The sequence below is a fragment of the Stegodyphus dumicola genome, chromosome 2 (genome assembly GCF_044657685.1).
Source record: "Stegodyphus dumicola isolate Sdum_Otavi_A_Nest chromosome 2, ASM4465768v1".
In the NCBI taxonomy this organism is placed as follows: domain Eukaryota; kingdom Metazoa; phylum Arthropoda; class Arachnida; order Araneae; family Eresidae; genus Stegodyphus; species Stegodyphus dumicola.
In genome coordinates, this window is record NC_140769.1 from 54,641,481 (window position 1) to 54,660,636 (window position 19,156).

At 31.8% G+C, this 19,156-nt stretch overlaps 1 protein-coding gene across 3 annotated transcripts in view; it reads right to left on the minus strand.

Annotated features, from left to right (window-relative positions):
• Positions 1-19,156, minus strand: part of LOC118203791 (uncharacterized) — a 51,623-nt gene that overhangs the window by 20,731 nt on the left and 11,736 nt on the right. For 2 of the 3 annotated variants that reach the window (XM_035376085.2, XM_035376078.2), the window contains exons 4-5: positions 18,625-18,657; positions 10,713-10,751 (exon numbers count right to left, since the gene is read on the minus strand). In XM_035376085.2, the coding sequence (XP_035231976.1) occupies positions 10,713-10,751; positions 18,625-18,657 (72 nt within the window). Of the gene's footprint in view, positions 1-1,243; positions 2,328-10,712; positions 10,752-18,624; positions 18,658-19,156 lie in introns of those variants that run through there. The other variant, XM_035376094.2, reaches the window with a different exon arrangement.

A 19,156-nucleotide genomic window follows, 5' to 3' on the forward strand; every position in this document is an offset into this window, starting at 1 on the left:
TGCGTTGTATCACTTTTTTCACTGTTGCCAACAAATGTTATCGCCCTGTATTATATTTAAAGAAATTAAATACTAAAAAATTAAATGAATTTATGTATATTTCTCGCACTGTGAATAAAACAACGGGGCCTGCAGCCATCAAATTTTGAATAATGTAGTCCTCCACGCAAATATGACCACCTGGAAGCCGGAATTTTGAATTTAGAATTTGTTTCATTACCTATTTCATATTCTGTAATATTTTAACGAATTTTCGATTAAGAAACTCAACGATTTCAAAGCGAGCAATGTCAACACTGGGCGGAATAAAACACTTTTATCTCCAGCACGCGAAACTACTTATTGGAAATTATAAAGATATGTTGTTTTAAATTATTTTATAATTTTGTTGTTGAATCAAATTTTATCTGGGGTAAGCGCGAAGAACGTGTTATTTAATAATTAAAGTACACGCACAAAACGTTAATAATAAAAAGAAAAAAAAGAAAAAAAGAAGATTTTGTAAAGCCATCTTAGTAAGAATACTGAGCATTCATTTGATGAATTGAGAAAATACTGAAAAAAATTATGCCAACACTTAACGCTGCTTCGGGAGTTCTAAATGTACACTGTTATGCTGCTTTCAAAATTTTTGTAATTTTGCTGTTGAATTGCATATGGTGTAAGTTCAAAAACAATTATGCGTAATAATAAAGCTAAAAAGTCAAAAGTGATAGGTTAACAGGAGTGAGTGTAACATCAGACTGGTAGACTGTGAGCTCAGTGAGAGCATAAAAAACCTTAATAAACCCTTTTGAGCGATCATTAAAATCTGAAACCTTTCCAATTTTATTTTATTATTGTTATTTCTGGAATTAAGTAATTATGCGTAATCTTCATGTTTTTGATGCAAAATGTTTGAAAATTATTCTGATGATAGCAATTATTAATACTAAAAGAACTTTTTATTAAATTTCCTGAGAAACTAAATAGGAATCAGTCATTCTCATAATATAGGGCCTAGATAAAGCGAAAATATATCGGAAATGTAAATCCCTCTTTCAATTCATACAGGAGTGATCTCACTCGTAGCACATGAAACAGAATTATAAAATACTTTCAACTGTGATAAATATTCAATAAGAAAATTAAGTTTGAATTCACATCATCTTGTTATGAATTGTTACAGTTCTGTTCGAAAAATAATCAATAATTATGTTACAAATTTTTTAGCCTTAAGTTAATAGTAGACAATATAAAATACTTAAAGGATGATAACACATATTTAATTATTTGGAAAAAAAAATTTTTTTGTCAGCATTAACAGCACTGTGAAACAAAAAGCAACAGTTTTGACAGCAAATATAACAGTCATTCTAAATTTTAGATTTATTGAATTAAATGTTCTCAATAAAGTATATTATGACTTCTTTGGAAACATAAATCTGCGCCCATGAAGTACATTTACAAATTTTTTATCAATTCAATCACTGTTTCTTGTGTCCTTATTTTAATTTCCTTTGATTTTGATCTTCCAGTTCATATGTCGTAAGAAATCATTTTCAGTCACCATTATCCCATACATATAACTAATTATTTTATGAGCACTGGTGTAGAAATGCAAAAGATGCATTTTTCTTTATATCTCTGGCTATTCTTTTGTATGTTCGAGATCTTTGTATAGCATTTACAGCAGCCATTTTAGCTTTTCAATAAGAATTGCGTCCTTTATTCTGCTAAGCATACATAACTCTGGAATTTATGTTGCTGCCTTGGTTTGCAAAATATTCATTGAGTAAATCATAATATGAATCAAAATCATAAAATCCACTATATCCGCTGATACCGAAATCGTCACCGTAATTTGCAAGATAATCATATATATTGAAAGGATAATAAGGATAAGCACCTAATGCACCATAATAATAAGGGAAACCAAGTCCTAAACCGAGGCCAACATTTTCAATGTTACTGTCAGCAGCTCCACCAAGTCCCAGTCCTAAACCAAGGCCAGCATTTTCAATGTTACCGTCCCCGACTCCACCAAGTCCCAGTCCCAAACCAAGGTCAACATTTCCACCAAGTCCCAGTCCCAAACCAAGGTCAACATTTCCACCAAGTCCCAGTCCCAAACCAAGGTCAACATTTCCACCAAGTCCCAGTCCTAAACCAAGGTCAACACTTTCACTGTTACTGTCAGCAAGAGATCCATCAGGATTATCATCATCGCTATCGGAGTCCAAGTCCGAGCCATCAGATTCTGTTGCAGAAGTGCTTCCTGAAGGTTCTGTACTTGCTCCTTCACAGACTGAATCAGGCACAGATTGTAGACACTCTCCTGTTATGCACTGCATTATAAAAGAAAGGACGAAATCATGCTTCTCATCAATAAAAATATTCATTAATAAATGTCTTTAATTTATTGTTAAAAACTCTGGACATCCTTTTGTTATCAGGTTTTACTGTTAATAACATGATTGAAATTACACAGGGTATTCCAGAATAAAGGTGCCAAACTTAGGGTATATTCTAGGATAAAAAAAGATAAGCAAAAATAAATCTTACCGACATAAGGCGAGAAATGGGTAACTTAGAGTTAGCAATGAACTTGGCAACGAGAGCATGCAAAGGTGGCACTGTTTATCCTTAAGCATACAGATCCTTTTTGTCACAAATGTCTTCTTTATATGGAAGACACCTTCCAATAAGTCTGCACAGGCTAATCAGCTAGCCTTCGCATCCTCTTGTCAATAATGTTCAAAGTCTCGCTCATAAACTGCATGTTGCCTGCTGTATGTTCAACAGACATTTTTTGCGTATTTTGGCCACTGCGCACTGCCAGCGTTTATCGGCTTCAGTTTAAGATACTAAGATACTCCACAGATTAAGATAGCATTTGCAACCGCTTGTCATAATTGACCAGCGCCTCCTAGCTTGAAAATTAAAGCATTTCCCGCTTAATGCTGGGGGTTGCCCTGACTGATGTAGTGGTTAGCGATGCTGGCGGCTGGCGTATTGTTGGGTCGGGGTTTGAAACCCATAGATGTTTGTAAATACATATCGTCTGTGTGCCATGAGGGAACTAAAAATACAGGAGTGCCGAAAGTCCTCTCCAGTGATCTGGTGGTAGGAAAAGAGAGGTGGGAGACCCATGAACCCGTCCCAAGGGATACTTTCCATCAAAATTGGGGGGGGGCAGCTTTGCCGCCAGTTATTGCTGTGGAACTATATCTAAACAACCAGATCTGAAATTATGGTGAACGGCTCACTTCTTTCTCTGTTAAGTAGTTAATAGGACACTGTTTGCTTGTTTTCTGCCGCAGCATGTACTCTCGCTGTTTACCAACTTTATTCTGGCATACCATGCATTTACTGAAAAGCATTGTAATCAGTATTTTATATACTCAGTAATTCCTTCATAATTTTATGTATAGAATTTCAATTCGAAAAGAGTTTATACTATCTTTATTAAAAATTTTAGCCGCCCAGAGGGGATAGCGGTTAGCGCCTTTACCTGCCGTACCGAAGGGCTTGGTTCGAAACCCGGAGAAAGCATGTATGTTTAGAAATGCTTAGCGTCTCTGCGACATGAGGGCACTCACGTGTAACCCAAAAGTCCTCTTTTGTGGTTTGGTGGTAGGGAAGAAGGGTGGGAGAGCCTCGGTCCACCCCCCCCCGAGACAGCTCTTTCTCGAAAGTGGAGTGGAAGTAGAAATTCAACCTCCCTGAGACCCCGGCAAAATTCTTGTTGGATATATGGACTCGACAACAAACACACATTAAAAATTTTAGAGTAATTTATTTGGAATTTTAGACAATACTTCTTTGCTACATTTTGATATCACGATCTGCTTTTTAGCTCACCACTTGTAAACGAAAGATATTAAAAATATACTCTTTTAATTCTGATTTTTCTAGGAAAACTGTCTTAATATTTAACTTGACCAAAATTATTGAAAATGATGACCAGATTTCAAATTAGATGATTTCAAACCTATTATAAATGTATCAATTTCATATACACCAAATAAAAAAGGAAGATCTCTAAAATTTAGAATTTCGTCAAAATCATATTGCAAAATGTTGTCATATTTTCTTGGATAACTCACACTGGGCACAATGATTTTGTGCTTCAAGCTGCATTCTTATGAAACCAAATTTTATAAAGTAAATTTCATGTTAGAAATGTGTTAAGGTATTGAGTTTGTTCAACACTACTTGCAAAACTACGTGATCTCATCAACTATTATTACTGCTGTAGGGACATTAGAAAAATATGCTAAAATAAATCTGAAAGGAATTTAATGCTTAGTTGTGTAAGTAAAGTAACATCGGTAGAATATTTACAAGTAAAATTTATTATATTATTTTTCATTTATTTCATTCTTTCTCGTTTACTGTTTATAAATTTAACATATGAAGCCGTTTGAAATCATGTCAGCCATTCTGAAAAATACCTAATTCTTTTAATTTTTGATTTAAAAATTATTTTATGGCTTTGATTTTCAAAACAGAATATCTAGATACAAAGATTTTAAACTTATACGGAAAATTCTCTCTTTTTCATTTCTTATTATAATACACACAAATACCTAGGAACATTAAGTTTCCTGATTACCGTAAATTAATTATCTTGTTTTAGCCACAGTTCAGAAGGGCTGTCGCTTCAAAGTGTATTCTGTGATAAGGAATTAATCAAAGTTATTTATCTAATTTTCCAGTTTCAGTAACTGTACAAATAAAGTTTAGCAAAACTTAGATGAAGCCAAAAAAAAAGTTTATGTTTTGTTTTAACAAGTCACTTAGCATTGTGCATCATTCTATAATTTAGATGAAAACTTTGGGAATGGTTTTGGAACTGACCACGTACTGTCTTTAACGTATCCTTTATCCGCAGCAGTAATGATGTGATTTTTGATTTGTTTCAAAGTTTGCCGCAATATTCAGCTGATTACATGCAAACATTTCTTAGAGAACTAAAAAATTGCTATAAGCTAAAAAATTACTTTATTACTGTTGTGGAGTTAGTGACAATGAAACTGTGGAACACATATGAGAGGAATTCGAATAAAATCTTGCTGTTGCTTGTGTAACTTTAAGTCACACAGATAATTTATAAAACGAGACACAAAATTTAGGACAATTTTATTTTGCTTGATATATTTCTAATCATTGTGTTTTGGTAATCATCGAAATTTAATCTTTTGATATAGTCATTTGAGTAAGCCATGTTATACAACCCAATAATAAGTTACGTGCTCTAGCATGACAGGTTCTCTAACAATAAATATTGCAATTATTATGTTTCATATAATTTTAAAGGTGAGAGATCCGAGGCAATGCCTTATTTTTTTTTTTTTAATTTTTATTAATCTATCCTTTTCAAGTTGCACTTTCTAGTGCTGTTTTTAGTGCGAAAAATTGTAATATTTTTTCGCTCTCTTTGATCATTTCAGGCATTATGCAAAGTTATCTAACGTCGAAGAAACCTCATCATGATTCAAAAAAGAATAGCAGTTAGCTGTTAAACTGTACATTATATCCTACTAATGCGTAAACTTCGCTCTACCCGCGTGCCTCTCCAAAAACGGAAACTAGGTTAATAGCGGGAATAATTAGAATAACATACCAAATTGGTCATTAAAAGTTTAATATAAGTATTTATAAGTAAAATATAACAAGATCAGCACGCGTATTCTTCTAGATTAAAATGCTTAAATTCGAGAGGCACTAGCATTAAATGTTGGATTGTTCAAAGCGTGTATTTTTCCACCTAGGAATGATACTACTACTTAAGAAACTGTACTTCTTGATATTTTTTCGGAGTTATAATCCACTAAGTACAGCTGCACATGAAATATAAAGTTAAGAAGGGTATATATAATAAGGCAAAGCATAACAGACAATAAAATTAATGAGTATCTAAATGCAATGTAATATAGTATTTATAAACACATGGCATTCAGTTATATGAAAACTGCTCAGGTATTTAATTTCAAACAGTACTTTCTTTTTTCTTTTTCTTCAAGTTTTATAATTTTAGATCAGTATTAATTAAATAACTTGATATTAATTTTAACAATATTAATTTATTTCTAATTTGTTTTTAAATAAAATTGCATTCGTTTTCAAATAAAGATATTAGTAAAATTATCAAGTAAATCATTACAAGAAAAAAAGACGATCTATAGTGTATGATATTATGTAATATCTTGTGACTAGTTTTGCAAGATATACTACGTTTTTTAATATTACACGGGTGTACTTAAAACTACGCGTAAAAATAATTATCTCAGAATAAAGCGCTTAGTAAAAAAAAATCAGATTATCGTCATAGAAATTTTACTTTATAAGCAATTTGAAAATTCGCCGAAAACAGAACAATAACTGAAAGTGTGAGAAAGTGCCATTTTTAAACTGGATATTAAAAATCATGGATCGTGGAGAGGTGAAATCAAATGTAAGACACCATTTATATTAAAATCACATGCAAGCATAAAAGAACAAAACGGTAATTCAAGATGAACACAAAATACAAATGAAAGCTAAAAATTGTTAAGTTTTTTAAATAGTTATGTAAAACCTACTCATATGGTGTGATTTTGATTTAAATATACATATAATCGATTCTCGAATTTTTTGTGTGCAGATTGAGTTCTGTCAAAAAACAAATTTGCTTATTAGAGAATGACGAGAAAAATACTATCTTAAGATATCAAACAAACTTGTGTGCGAAAGGTGCAGAATGAGAAAATTGCTCTTTATTGCTATTTATAATATAGTTTCTACATTCCTAATCACGTTTGTATTTACAGCATCTGCATTTTTACTTTAAATACTGTTTAATATACGTTAACAAATTAACTTATTCTTCAGAATCACAAGCTCATTCAGTGTTTGAAAACAGGCTACATCATTAACAGTGCCTATTTAAACTCTCTCACTAGCACGGAGTTTCACTAAAAAGGCTCAAATTTGTTCTTGGAAATATTTCAGGATGTACGTATATATACGTTCTTATAGACATCATCAAAAATATACTAGGCTCTATATATACGGCCTTTGATGGTCAGAGGGTTAAGTATAACTGGGGTTATTCTGTTTCCTTTTCGGATTAATCGTGAATTTGAGTTAATCGCGGAAGTCGATCTCTAAATTGAACAGGATAGAAAAAGATTTTTTACTCTCATAATTTGCTGAATGAAGTATAAAGAGAGAAAGTAAAAAGTTTAAAGAGTTTTAAATTAATTTTTCAGACATCAAGTAAATTAGGACAAAAAAGGTAAATTGCAGGAAATTTTTAATTTTTTATAATATGTTTTTTTCCGTAGGAGAATTTCAGTGTCAGACAGTTATCCTTATAATATGGATATAATCTGACATCACCTTACGCATTATGACAAGGAAGCACCTGTACATTTCAATTTCTAAAAGGAGAACTTAAGAGCTTCAAATTCCCTTCAAGTCCGACTGTCATCTCAACGTAGAGAATTTAAAATTTTGCAAATAGAGAATTAGAATTCTCTATTCGCAACATTTTTAACCAGCAGCCGAGGGGTAAGATAGCTGAAAACTGGTAATTCGTTTTCATGGAACTGGCTGCCTGTATTGGTGCTTTTGTGATTTTATCTCTGTGTAATTTGAATACGAGCCACTTTCTATTAAAGTTTCCTCCACGTCGGCATTCCCCTTTCTAAGACAGATAGCCCGCGTGTGCTTTGCCATTATTCAAAGTAACAGTACATATTCTAAAGTAGCAATCTAATGTTGATTGTTCAGTGGAACGAATTCTTTAAAATCTACTTCAACTAGTTTTAAATATTTGGTATTACAGTATCACAAAAAGTTTGTAATTCTGCACCTTTTCATCTGAATAACACTTATATAAAAATAGATTTTTAATTGTATTCATAAAACTCCTTATACTAGATTTATTCTAAAGCAATTTCAGTTTAATATTGTTTCTTGAAGAACTTAAACAATTTGCAAGCATTTAATAGTACTTTTGTAATAATAATAATAATATGTTCCAAGAAAAGTGAAGATTCGTAATTTTTACACTTTAATTTGACAATATTCCTTTCCTCACACCTTCTCACATCCAGTCAAACAGGAAAGAGGATAATACGTTCGATTTCCTTCATACGTTCGATTTTATTTCATATCATAATTTTTGAATCAAACAACGTGTTTTTGTAATTAAAATGTCATCATATAAAACGAATTCAATTTTGTATAAGCATATAATGAATTCTAAAGATAAGAATTAACTTTTTAAACTATAACTCAGATTTAACCAACTTTAATATGAAGTATAATATAAACTATAGTTTGCTTGCCCATATGTATGACAACGCTAAATTTATTTTTACCTATTTTGATACCATTAATGTTCTTGGAAAGAATAGGATTTGTAACATTCAAGAGAGCCAAAAAATTCTAAACCTTAATAAAATTTGTGTATAGAAAAATATTAACTAGGAATAGAAACAAGCTTTATTGTGCTACATTGTAAAATAGCGTTTAAAATTATCATGTCATTACGAAAATTCCATTAGTGTGGCATCGTTAAATGCACAAGTGAGGTAAAAGTACATTACTGCAAACTGTCGTATTTCTGTGTAGCACGACAGGTACTGCCAATGTCAGAACCAAAAAGGCTGTGCCACATGGAAATCTCCGCCATGTTTAAGGAAAAGGATAAGCATTTTTCTGTGCAATTTTAAATAGCACTAAAGGAATTACGAGTGCATTCCCATATGGCAATAAAAAGAAATACAAATGAATCACCATACGGCAGTACTATCCCTGCATTTGATAATTTCTGTGTGGCATTATAAGCCAATAACGTTGAAGCCTTGTCTTGTTTACATTAACCATTTAGATTAAAAGAAATAATATTTTTAATCCAAAGAAAAAAAAACATAATTTATAATAATTTTTTTTTAATTTTTTTAACCACATAAAGCATTTTTTTTTAAATTATAAGAATGCAAATTCCTGTACATGCAGTTACATAAAATTGAAAAAAATCATACTTTTATTTGAATTACCATCTTGAATAAGAAATATTTTTTTCCAAGAACATCTTTAAGCAAATTTAAATTTTTTTTTAAATTCTTTAATTTTCGTCTGACGTGTCTTTTGATTCTGAATCTTAAATAAAGCGCTATTAATCGAATTCAGTTCTTGAAATGTTTTCTCGCTTCTATTATTATACACAAAAAAATTCCTGAGGATGTCAATTCAGTGGATAGCAGTGTGAAAAGAAGGTGAAATTATTTTTTCATTTTGTTCTTCATCCTCGCTACTTATATTTACCTGGAAAAATGTTTTCAATCGCTTCTTCGACTGTGCATAAGTTTGACATCATTACATTGGCACCACAGTTTACGAATTCCTCGACTGTAATGTCTAATTCTATTAGCTTCTAATCTTCAACATCCATAATCACTGCTTCATCATCGTTTTCATCGTCAACGTTTTCACTTGACACTGGGTTTGAAAAATCTCTCTTTAATGAAGTTATTTTTAATTGTTTGTAGCTTTACTTGAGTCCAGGCAAGTAAAATCATATTCTTATCCTCAAAATTATTAACATTTTTCTGTGTTGTATTTCTTTTAGTTATATTTTGAAGGGCTATTTGAATCAATCTAGAACATTTTAAAATTCTTAATGACAGCCAGATGTAAAGGCTGTACTACACTAGTGCAGTGTGCTAGGAAGAAAACAATATTCATCTCAGCAAGAAATCTGTCATTTGGATAGGCGGTACACTGATCCATAAAAGGTAAAATTTTGTGATTTTGTCTGCTGATAATTTTGTCCATTTTCTTGAGCCATTTTGAAAATTATCTTCAGTCATCCAAGCTTTCTTATTTAATTTGTATTCTAATGGCAGAGTTTTAACATGTTTGAGGCAGCCTGGTTTTTGAAACTTTCCAGTAACTAAAGGAGTTATTTTCCCCGTACCTTCAGTATCTGCACAAATTAAAGCAAAATGAAACATTCTTTACGTTGCTTAGCTCCATGACACTGGTCATCTTTGAAATCTACGGTTTCTGAAGGCATAAGTTAAAATAATAGAGTAGTTTCGTCAACATTAAAAATGTCTTTAATTCATATCTATCTATTTTAGTGCATAAATTCTTGAACCACTCTTCAACTGACCAGGCAAGCTTTTTGATTCTCCATTTATTATATGACATGAAATTCCATGACACAGTTTAACCCTTTGAAGGCCAAAACGCTCGAGACAGCCCTTCATTCAAAATGGAAGCTTCCTTGTTAGGAAGTAGAAAAGATGATATTTAAAATCTTCGCACCTCTTTGTGCGTGAATGAACGGAGAGGGAAGGAAACGGACGGGACGGTTAATGGACGGAAACGGGCGTTTCGGTATTTTAAGCATACAGATTAACGAGCCGAAAAGGAAGGATTTTCAAGCTGCTGAAAACCTATTTTCTTTAAGAAATAACATACAGATTAATGGCTTTATCTAAAATCTGAAACTTTGGAATATCTGTTAAATGCGTTGTGTTCATATTAAGCAGTATGTAATTTATTTAATGATTCAGCCCGGGAGTAAGAAATAAGGACTGACACTTCAAAACTATTCTTCATATTCAAAGCAACAATCAGTAGGGTTTAAACTGAGAATAAATAAACTGAAACTTTCAAATACATTTATTTCCATAATTAGCCATAAAAGTCAAATATATAAGATATCTCACCTGCAAAACACTTGCAACATCTTCGATGGTCAACGCTTGCTGGAAAAAATGTATAATTAACATTTACATATTTTTATGTAAACTTGCAATGAGTAATACATAATTATTAACGCAAATCCCTTTCGATAAATTTGTTACTAAGAAAAGATTCATTATTGACACAGCAATCGCTTAGAATAAACTGTAAATAATCCTTTTTTTTCTTTGATTAATAAATAACATTTTACGTATTTCCACTTAATTTCGTGACGTAATAAAGTGTGATACTAAAGTGACATAATAAAATTTAAAATGTTTAACATAAAATTTCAGTTAATTTATGTAACTAAATTCCTTGCTCAAAAGCGGGGTTTTTTTTCTGACCAATGATGAAGGTAGATTATTACAGATTAAGCTACAATTGTTATTTTAATAATGATTAATACCATAGCATAAATGCATGTACTAGTAGGAAAGGTTAGATTTTCCGAACATCCTTTTGCAGTTTATTAACTTTTCTTTATTCAAAAATTTCAAAAATCATATCTTATATTAACAAAAAAATTAAAATCATATAAATATTTTTAAATATCTACTCCGCCACCAATTCGATATTTATAATTAACCTGAGTCGTTTTATAAAAAATTAATTTTTCTTTCAAATCTCTGTTAATGTCTAACTTATATTTTACTCAACTGACTTAAAATGAACCATACTACGAAACTTTTCAAAATATAGAAAAAGTACTAATATCATAGGTAAGTATGGTACACAAAATAAAATGGGCCAATAGAAATGTTTTTGTCAAAGAAATTTGTTAGTGATAATTTTAATCAGTAGCTATTATTTGAATAAATAGGCTTGAATATCATATAAATGTTTGTATATATTAATATACATTTCTATTATTATACAAATAATATATTCATAAGATAACAGTGCCTAAGAACAACGTACTTCGATCTTACCGAACGTATACCGAACTTCGAACGTACTTCGATCTAGGACTTAGCATTTAAAAAGATTAAAAAGATTTTTTAAAAGTTTGACATTGTTTTCTTTGCAAAAACCTACACAGAAGCGAAGGTAGCTTTTGCAAAATACGAAAGATGCATTCATAGATTGTTGCATTAATAGTATTTGCATTAAGACATTTCTGCCTAAAAAAGTATTTTACTCAAATATAAATAACATCCATATACTATCCTGTTCAGTATCCTATTACAAGTATTAACATTAAAACGCCTAGATAGAGTTACTTGAACTTTTCGAGACGTATTGGTACATTATGAGTACATTATTAGATCATTTTCACCGTATTGTAGTTAATAGAAAAGGTTTTAAAACTCGTTATCTAATAACATCCATATATTGATTAAGTGTTGCATAATATTCAATATCAGTTTTCCATCTTAGTTTACATAATATCATACGAATCAAGATTAAATATTTCTCATTGTTCCTAAAATCCATCTCAATATTTTGATTGCAAGATATAGAATGCAAACATAGAACTTTAAGCGAAATTTTAGGTATTAATCCGAAATTTGAATAATCCTATTGTAGAATGTTTGATAATATATAAATGTGAGATAAAATTTTAATTATAATTTGTAATAGCTTCTTAAGCCTCCTTTTGAAATTTGAAATTTCTAGTTTGGTTATTTATGCTTTCCTATGGTACAACTAGCAATATATATTATATAGCTATATAACGATCTATACTATATAATGAACTAACTTTCTGAAGTGCGTCATTTCAGAATTATTTCCCAGTCATATGATTTCTATATAAGGCTAATGATGTAAGTTTTTTCATAATGTTTAGAATGAAACTGAAGTGTTTTACCCAATAAAACTGAAAAATTTAAACAAACTGGGTTTTTTTTTTTTTTTTTTTTTTTTTTTTTTTTACCAATAAACATGTAGATGTATATAGATAAGCACACACATCTAAACATATACATAACATTTTAGAAGTTTCAAAATAAGGATTATTAATTATAAAGCACGCAGTATGCAGCGAAATTAGTTAAATAATCAAGCTATAACAATTAAAGTAAATTTAGTGATTCACAATCTAACAGGAAGAGCATACACCAAAACTGGAACAAAAACAAAACAGCTCAATAAAGTAAAATAATAAAAATAGTATAATAAATAGATGGCGATTCTTTGGTTCTTTTCAAGGAGCAGCAAAAACGTTTCAACGGAGCCACGTTTCAGAATTTTATCTGGCTCATTTTAATAAACCAAAAGTAAATGCTAAATAAAAGACAAATTAAAATAATGAATGAAACTGGAATATTTTAATAAATAAGACTGTAATAAAATATAGTACAATTTTTTTAGAAAAACAAATATTAACTAAAATAATACTTTGATAAATATTGTACTATAATTAATAATTATACAATTAATTTTTTGAAATACTGATTTTATTAAATATTTCTAATTTGAATAATTGCTTAAATGGTTTCTAATTCTGAAAAATTCTTATTTTATATTGTTTAAGTTTTATACGGCATTTTTTATTTTGGGTCACGTAAAAGCAGATTATATTTTTATGCTTTATTTAAAAGGCTAAAAAAATATACTTTATTTTACTTCATGCTTCATTTTCATTATAGAAATGTTAATAATCTTGATTATTTTTAGTAATTTAATTTGCTTTTATTTGGCGCTTACTTTTGATTTATTTCATGAATTCTAATCATCCAGATATAATTCAGAAACGTGGCTCAGATGAAAATTTGTCAGCTGCTCCCTAAAATAGACCAAAGAATTTTCAACAATTTGTTATATTCTTTTTATTATGTTATTAAAGGGAGTTTTTGGTTTTCATGCATATTTTCATGTACGGCCGAAGGCTGTACGGTAGGCTTAAAGTTACGACGTGGTCCGAAGGCAGAACATGCTGTACTAAGAACTTCTGATCTCTTCTACGGAAGTGACTGAACTTCCCAATCAATACTGGTTCTACCTCATTTACATAAAACGCGACACTGAAAACTCATTCTGGTAGGGAGTTGTAGTTAGGAGAAAAGAAAGGAAAGGGTTTCAAAATTAAAAATGTCTGTTAGAAAATTAAAATAATTCCTACAGCCTTTCAGATGTACACCATTGGTCATCCAAAAGACAACATGAAGAAGGACAAGAGATAATAAAACAAAATTAATTTCAGAGATTACATATAGTATCAGTGTTAATTGATTTGAAATACAGCCTTTATTGAGGAGAGGAAGCTAAAAAAATCAGTAATGAGTGTTGCTTGCATGTTTGTCGATAACCATTGCTACACAACACAGCAGTGAATGAAAGAGGCTTTGGATGTGTTGTTGCGAATGGCAGACTATACTATCTCCCCACGTAACCAAAGTTCATCTCGTGTGCGAGTGCGACATGCCGTGCTAGGCGTTCTCCAGTCATTGATCAGACATGTTCGATGGGGGATAGATCTGGAGAATGTGTAGGTCAGGATAACAATGCAGTATGATGGGCTAAGCTGAAGACTTGAATATTGAAAGCAACGCATGGTTGTGCGTTTTTCTGTTGAAATATGGCAGCAGGCAGTCCCTAAAGGTAAGGAAGGAGAACAGATTGTAAAACCTCGCATATATAGCGTGGGCTGATATGTGTACAGATAATGCATACTTGGAGTACGTCGAAGTGGAATACAATACCACCCCACACCATATCACCAAGTGCAAGACCAATATGACTATGCATAACACAACGTATGACGATGCATAGTCGAGAAGCCTCTCTCCGCGATGTTCTCAAACTCTAATCCGACCATCATGGCACTGTAGACAGAAGCGTCATTCGTCCGAAAACGCAATGTCTGCTATTCGGATGTCCATCTCCGCCGTTCAGACAGACAGACAGACAAAGTAGACAGATGTCGTGCACTACTTTCAAACGAAAACGCCCGTGGCTTAAAGTTAAAGGTAAGCGAAGCAATGGACGCCTACACTACAGTCTATTGTACTGTAACGACGTCGAATTGTTCTTGCAGACACCGATTATTATGTCACAGCCTGCATTCATTGTGATACGGTTGCGGATGTGTCAGTGCCATGCATGCAATATACCTGTTTTCTCGCGGAGTGGTGCGAAGAGGCGGTTTCAATCGTTCCTGTCCGTTAGTCTTTCCCTCTTGCATCCATCAGTTTCATATTCGTATGACTGTTGCTTGCGTACGTCCGACACGTGATGACCGATTTCCTAGAAGGATAAGCAGCAATCTGTGTATGCAATGATTCTACCTCGGTTGAACTCAGAAGCATGCTTAAATGATACTCATGCTTTTCTACGAGCATACTGCAGTTGTAAACACACACACACAAAAAAAAAAAAAAAAAAAAAAGAACTCATGAACAGAACGATAACGATTCATGTTATTCAAAACGGCAGTCTTTCCTCTTCTTATATAAAGATTGTGAGGAACGTTGCAGTCGCCCATGATCTGCTCTAAAATCATAATTATTTGCATGTTCCAACGCGGTATACACATGATACAAATTTCATGCTGTTTTAATGTTTCCTTCATGGTGTTGCGGTTTGAATGGTATATACAGTGGTGGCTAAAATTGTGGACACTTTTGGAAATTTTTATGTTTTGAACTTTGTATGCTTATAGAAAATGTTACGTTTCGCAAAATGCAAATTTGTATATATCATTTTAAAGAGAATTTATTACTGAGTTCAATACAAAACACAAAATTCAATTATTTGCAATACAAAAAAAAGTTATATGTACTTTAATATAAATAAAAAACACAGCTATGAAGTGGTTTGTAATGTCCAGCTTTTCTGGCCAATCACTGTTCTTGTTCTCAGAACCAATCAAATGTTAGTAACTGCCAGTAGAAGCTGACATCATGTTTACATTTGAAACAATTCGTTATTTTGCTTTGTTCTGTAGAAGGAGGACCTGTTTCTTATACACTGCAATTACAAGTAGGAATTTTTGTAAAAATGTTTAATATTTAGTCAAGAAGCAATGACATCAAATAAAAGAGTAGATTGGACACCTAGAAAGAGATGTAATATTATTGTGTTACGAGAAAGTGGTCTTTCCTATGCTGAAATTGCAAGACAGGTGGGTGGTTCAGTGACTACATCTGGAGTCCGAAAGTTTTGTTTACGATATCAGGAGACAAATTCAATAAAAAACAAAGAAGAAAAAGGCCGAAAAAGGTGCACCACATCTATTGATGACAGAAGAATAAAAAGACTATGTCTCCAAGATAGAAAAATGTCATCAGCGGCCATCAGAAGTGATCTGAATGATGCTGGTGTTTCTGTCAGTTCAAGAACAATCAGAAGAAGATTAACAGATGTTGGACTTAGAGGTAGAATTCCACGAAAAAAGCCTTATCTTAATTTTCAGCAACGAAAAAAAAAAAAAAAAAAAAAAAGACTACAGTGGGCATAGGAACACATTAATTGGACATATGATCAGTGGTCACAAGTTATATGGAGTGATGAAACTAAGATATCGTTATTCGGTAGTGATGGGCGAAAATATGTAAGATGTAGAATAGGAGAAGAGCTACATCCTGACTGCATTCAAGCAACTGTGAAGAACCCAGTTAGTGTTATGATTTGGTCATGCATGTCAGCAGATGGTATTGGTCGCCTTCATGTCATCGATGGGACACTGAATGCCAGAAAATACATTGACACTATTCTGGAACCAAAACTTCTACCTTCCATTAGAGATCTTTTTCCCAACAATGCCTCGTTTATTTTTCAGCAGGATTCTGCTCCTTGCCACACGGCCAAAATATCGAAAGAGTGGTTTCGTACAAAGAGCATTAAATTGTTGTCGTGGCCAGGAAACTATCCTGACCTCAATCCTATCGAAAATTTGTGGCACCGTTTGAAAACTCCTGTCCGAATGAGGCGCCCATCAAATAAAATGGAACTAATTGAGGCTATAATTGTTTCCTGGCATCATGTAATAACGAAAGAAGAGCTTAAAACTCTTGTCAGCTCAATGAAACGTCGATGTGAAGCTGTAATAAAAAATAAAGAGTACCCTACTAAGTACTGATAACTCACTGCAATCATCACTATCTAATGTATATCGATAACTATTATCGTTTAACTTTTTTTGTATTGCAAATAATTGAATTTTGTGTTTTGTATTGAATTCAGTAATAAATTCTCTTTAAAATGATATATACAAGTTTGCATTTTGTGAAACGTAACGTTTTCTATAAGCATACAAAGTTCAAAAACATAAAAATTTCCAAAAGTGTCCACAAGTTTGACCCCCACTGTATATATATATATATGTGTGTGTGTGTGTGTGTGTGTGTAAAATATAAAAAAATATGATGGCTTTACTCTTCGCGAACACGCAACCTTTAGTTAACTTTCTGCAATTCAGGATTGTCCCCTAGACCAGTACCTTCCAGAACATTCGCGCCTATTACATAACCGCTACTATAAATAACGAATGCGCTCCAATTTTGCGTCAGAAGCTTCTCTTTCCCTGTGCTGCTAGGACCTATGCTGCTACGCTTCTCATCTTTCTTTCTTTGTTAGATTAATATGATGCAGAAAGTCAAAATGTAATCGTACTTAGGAACTCATTATTGAATTTGTAATTTGGAGAACATCGTTGGAAAAGGAAATTGATCTGCTATTTGAATTAAATAAGTATGAGCAATTAAAAATGAAATTCCTCTGTGCGTCGTCATTGGATATCCTCCTTATCGCTCTGCAAAAAGCCATGCCTGAACTTTGATGCCAAGCTTCACTATATACGAAAGTAGCTAGACAACGGGAATTAGAGAGACCTTTCTCACCCCTTTTTAATTTTGAAGACATCTCGATTTTTAATTTTTACATTTAGTTTTTACGAGATAGCTTTTACTATTTTACTATTGTTTCTAGTTGTTACATGATTTTACAATTTTGCTAAGAATTTTAACTTTAAACAGCCTTTTATTACTGAAATAAGAATTTTATTTCTGAATACTGTTTGAGAGATTAATTATTATTCTGACTGCTTCAAATTGAAGAGGAAGGTAAATAAAGTAATTAGGCAGCTGTAAAAATGGTATAAATGATTAATCTAAAAATGCATATTTTCATAAATTAAGATTTTTTACAATACGCAATTTTTAATGATTTGGTATAAATAAAAAATCTGAAAGTTTACTTTTATTTATAATATAAAATTACTAAAACTTTGTAAAAATAGAGAAGATGAAACTCACAAAAATTAGCTAACCAAACAAAATACAGTTTGAATTGTTTCCACAAATATTACCTATTTTTTCATCTTTGTTAACGTAGGAAAACATTAAACGCTTTAGCTTTCCACACTAGAAGCCCACCAGGGCAGAGCAATAAAGTCGCTGAACACTAGTAATTCCGAGCTGGTTTCGATTCCAGGCGAACGAGCTGGTTCAATGAGTGGTTTTGTAGTTTTCCCCTATGTGTAACGTGTATACGAGCCAGTTCTGGCTAGAAAATCCTCTACGGAGGCATTCCTCCCGCAAGGAAATAGCCCTGCTATGCTTACCGTAATCTCAATAAACCAAACCAAACTGTCCCCACTCTTTAATCCTCATAGCTGGAATAAGATCACGAAAATTACTTCCGCAAAAAACAGCAGCATTAAGTAACCCGATATGATGTGCCTTTTGATTACTTGAATTCCGTTTTAAACAGTCTTGAGCATCAAGAATGCATATGCTTTTGGTTTTCTTTTAAATGAGAAATTGAATAATTTAATTTCTTTTTAGCACACGATATTTTTAAACGTATCTACAAAATGAAAGAGTAATTTTCCTATTTACACAAAAAACTATTTTCCATACAAGTAATAAAATTCAATTAATGCATTTAGATGCAATTAAGATATTTAGAAATACTTCACAAAATATTTTCCAACTGTCCAAAACAGCTTACCTTTTTGTTCGCATTTACCACCACAGTAGCATCCTGAAAAATACATAATACCAGAAGTGTTGGTATTCTAATAAAATTGCTAATTACAAAAACATATACATCACACAACTAAATATTACACAGCAAAATATTCGAGCCATTTTTTTCACCTAGTCACGTTTATTATGTGTGTAATAGTGTAATGACGATTTATAGATTCTGATAATCACATAAAAATTATTTTACTGTTATAATCATGCAAGATTTATATCAAACGTACATATGATAAAAATCTTTCCTAAATCAAACTGATGTAAAGAAAAAGAGATAGTAGGCACATGCGTTCAAAAATAAAACATTTTTTCCTTATTTATGTGTGGCTTGATAAATTTTAAATTATGCAAATATATCAATAATGTGCATCTAAAACATATATTCTAAGCGCTTACAAAAACATGCATTATGTTACTCTGCAAAATACAGAGACCCTGATCAAAATTGTAGTTTTGAAAATAGTGGAAAATAATGAAATAATCCGTTGAGTTTGTAGAGT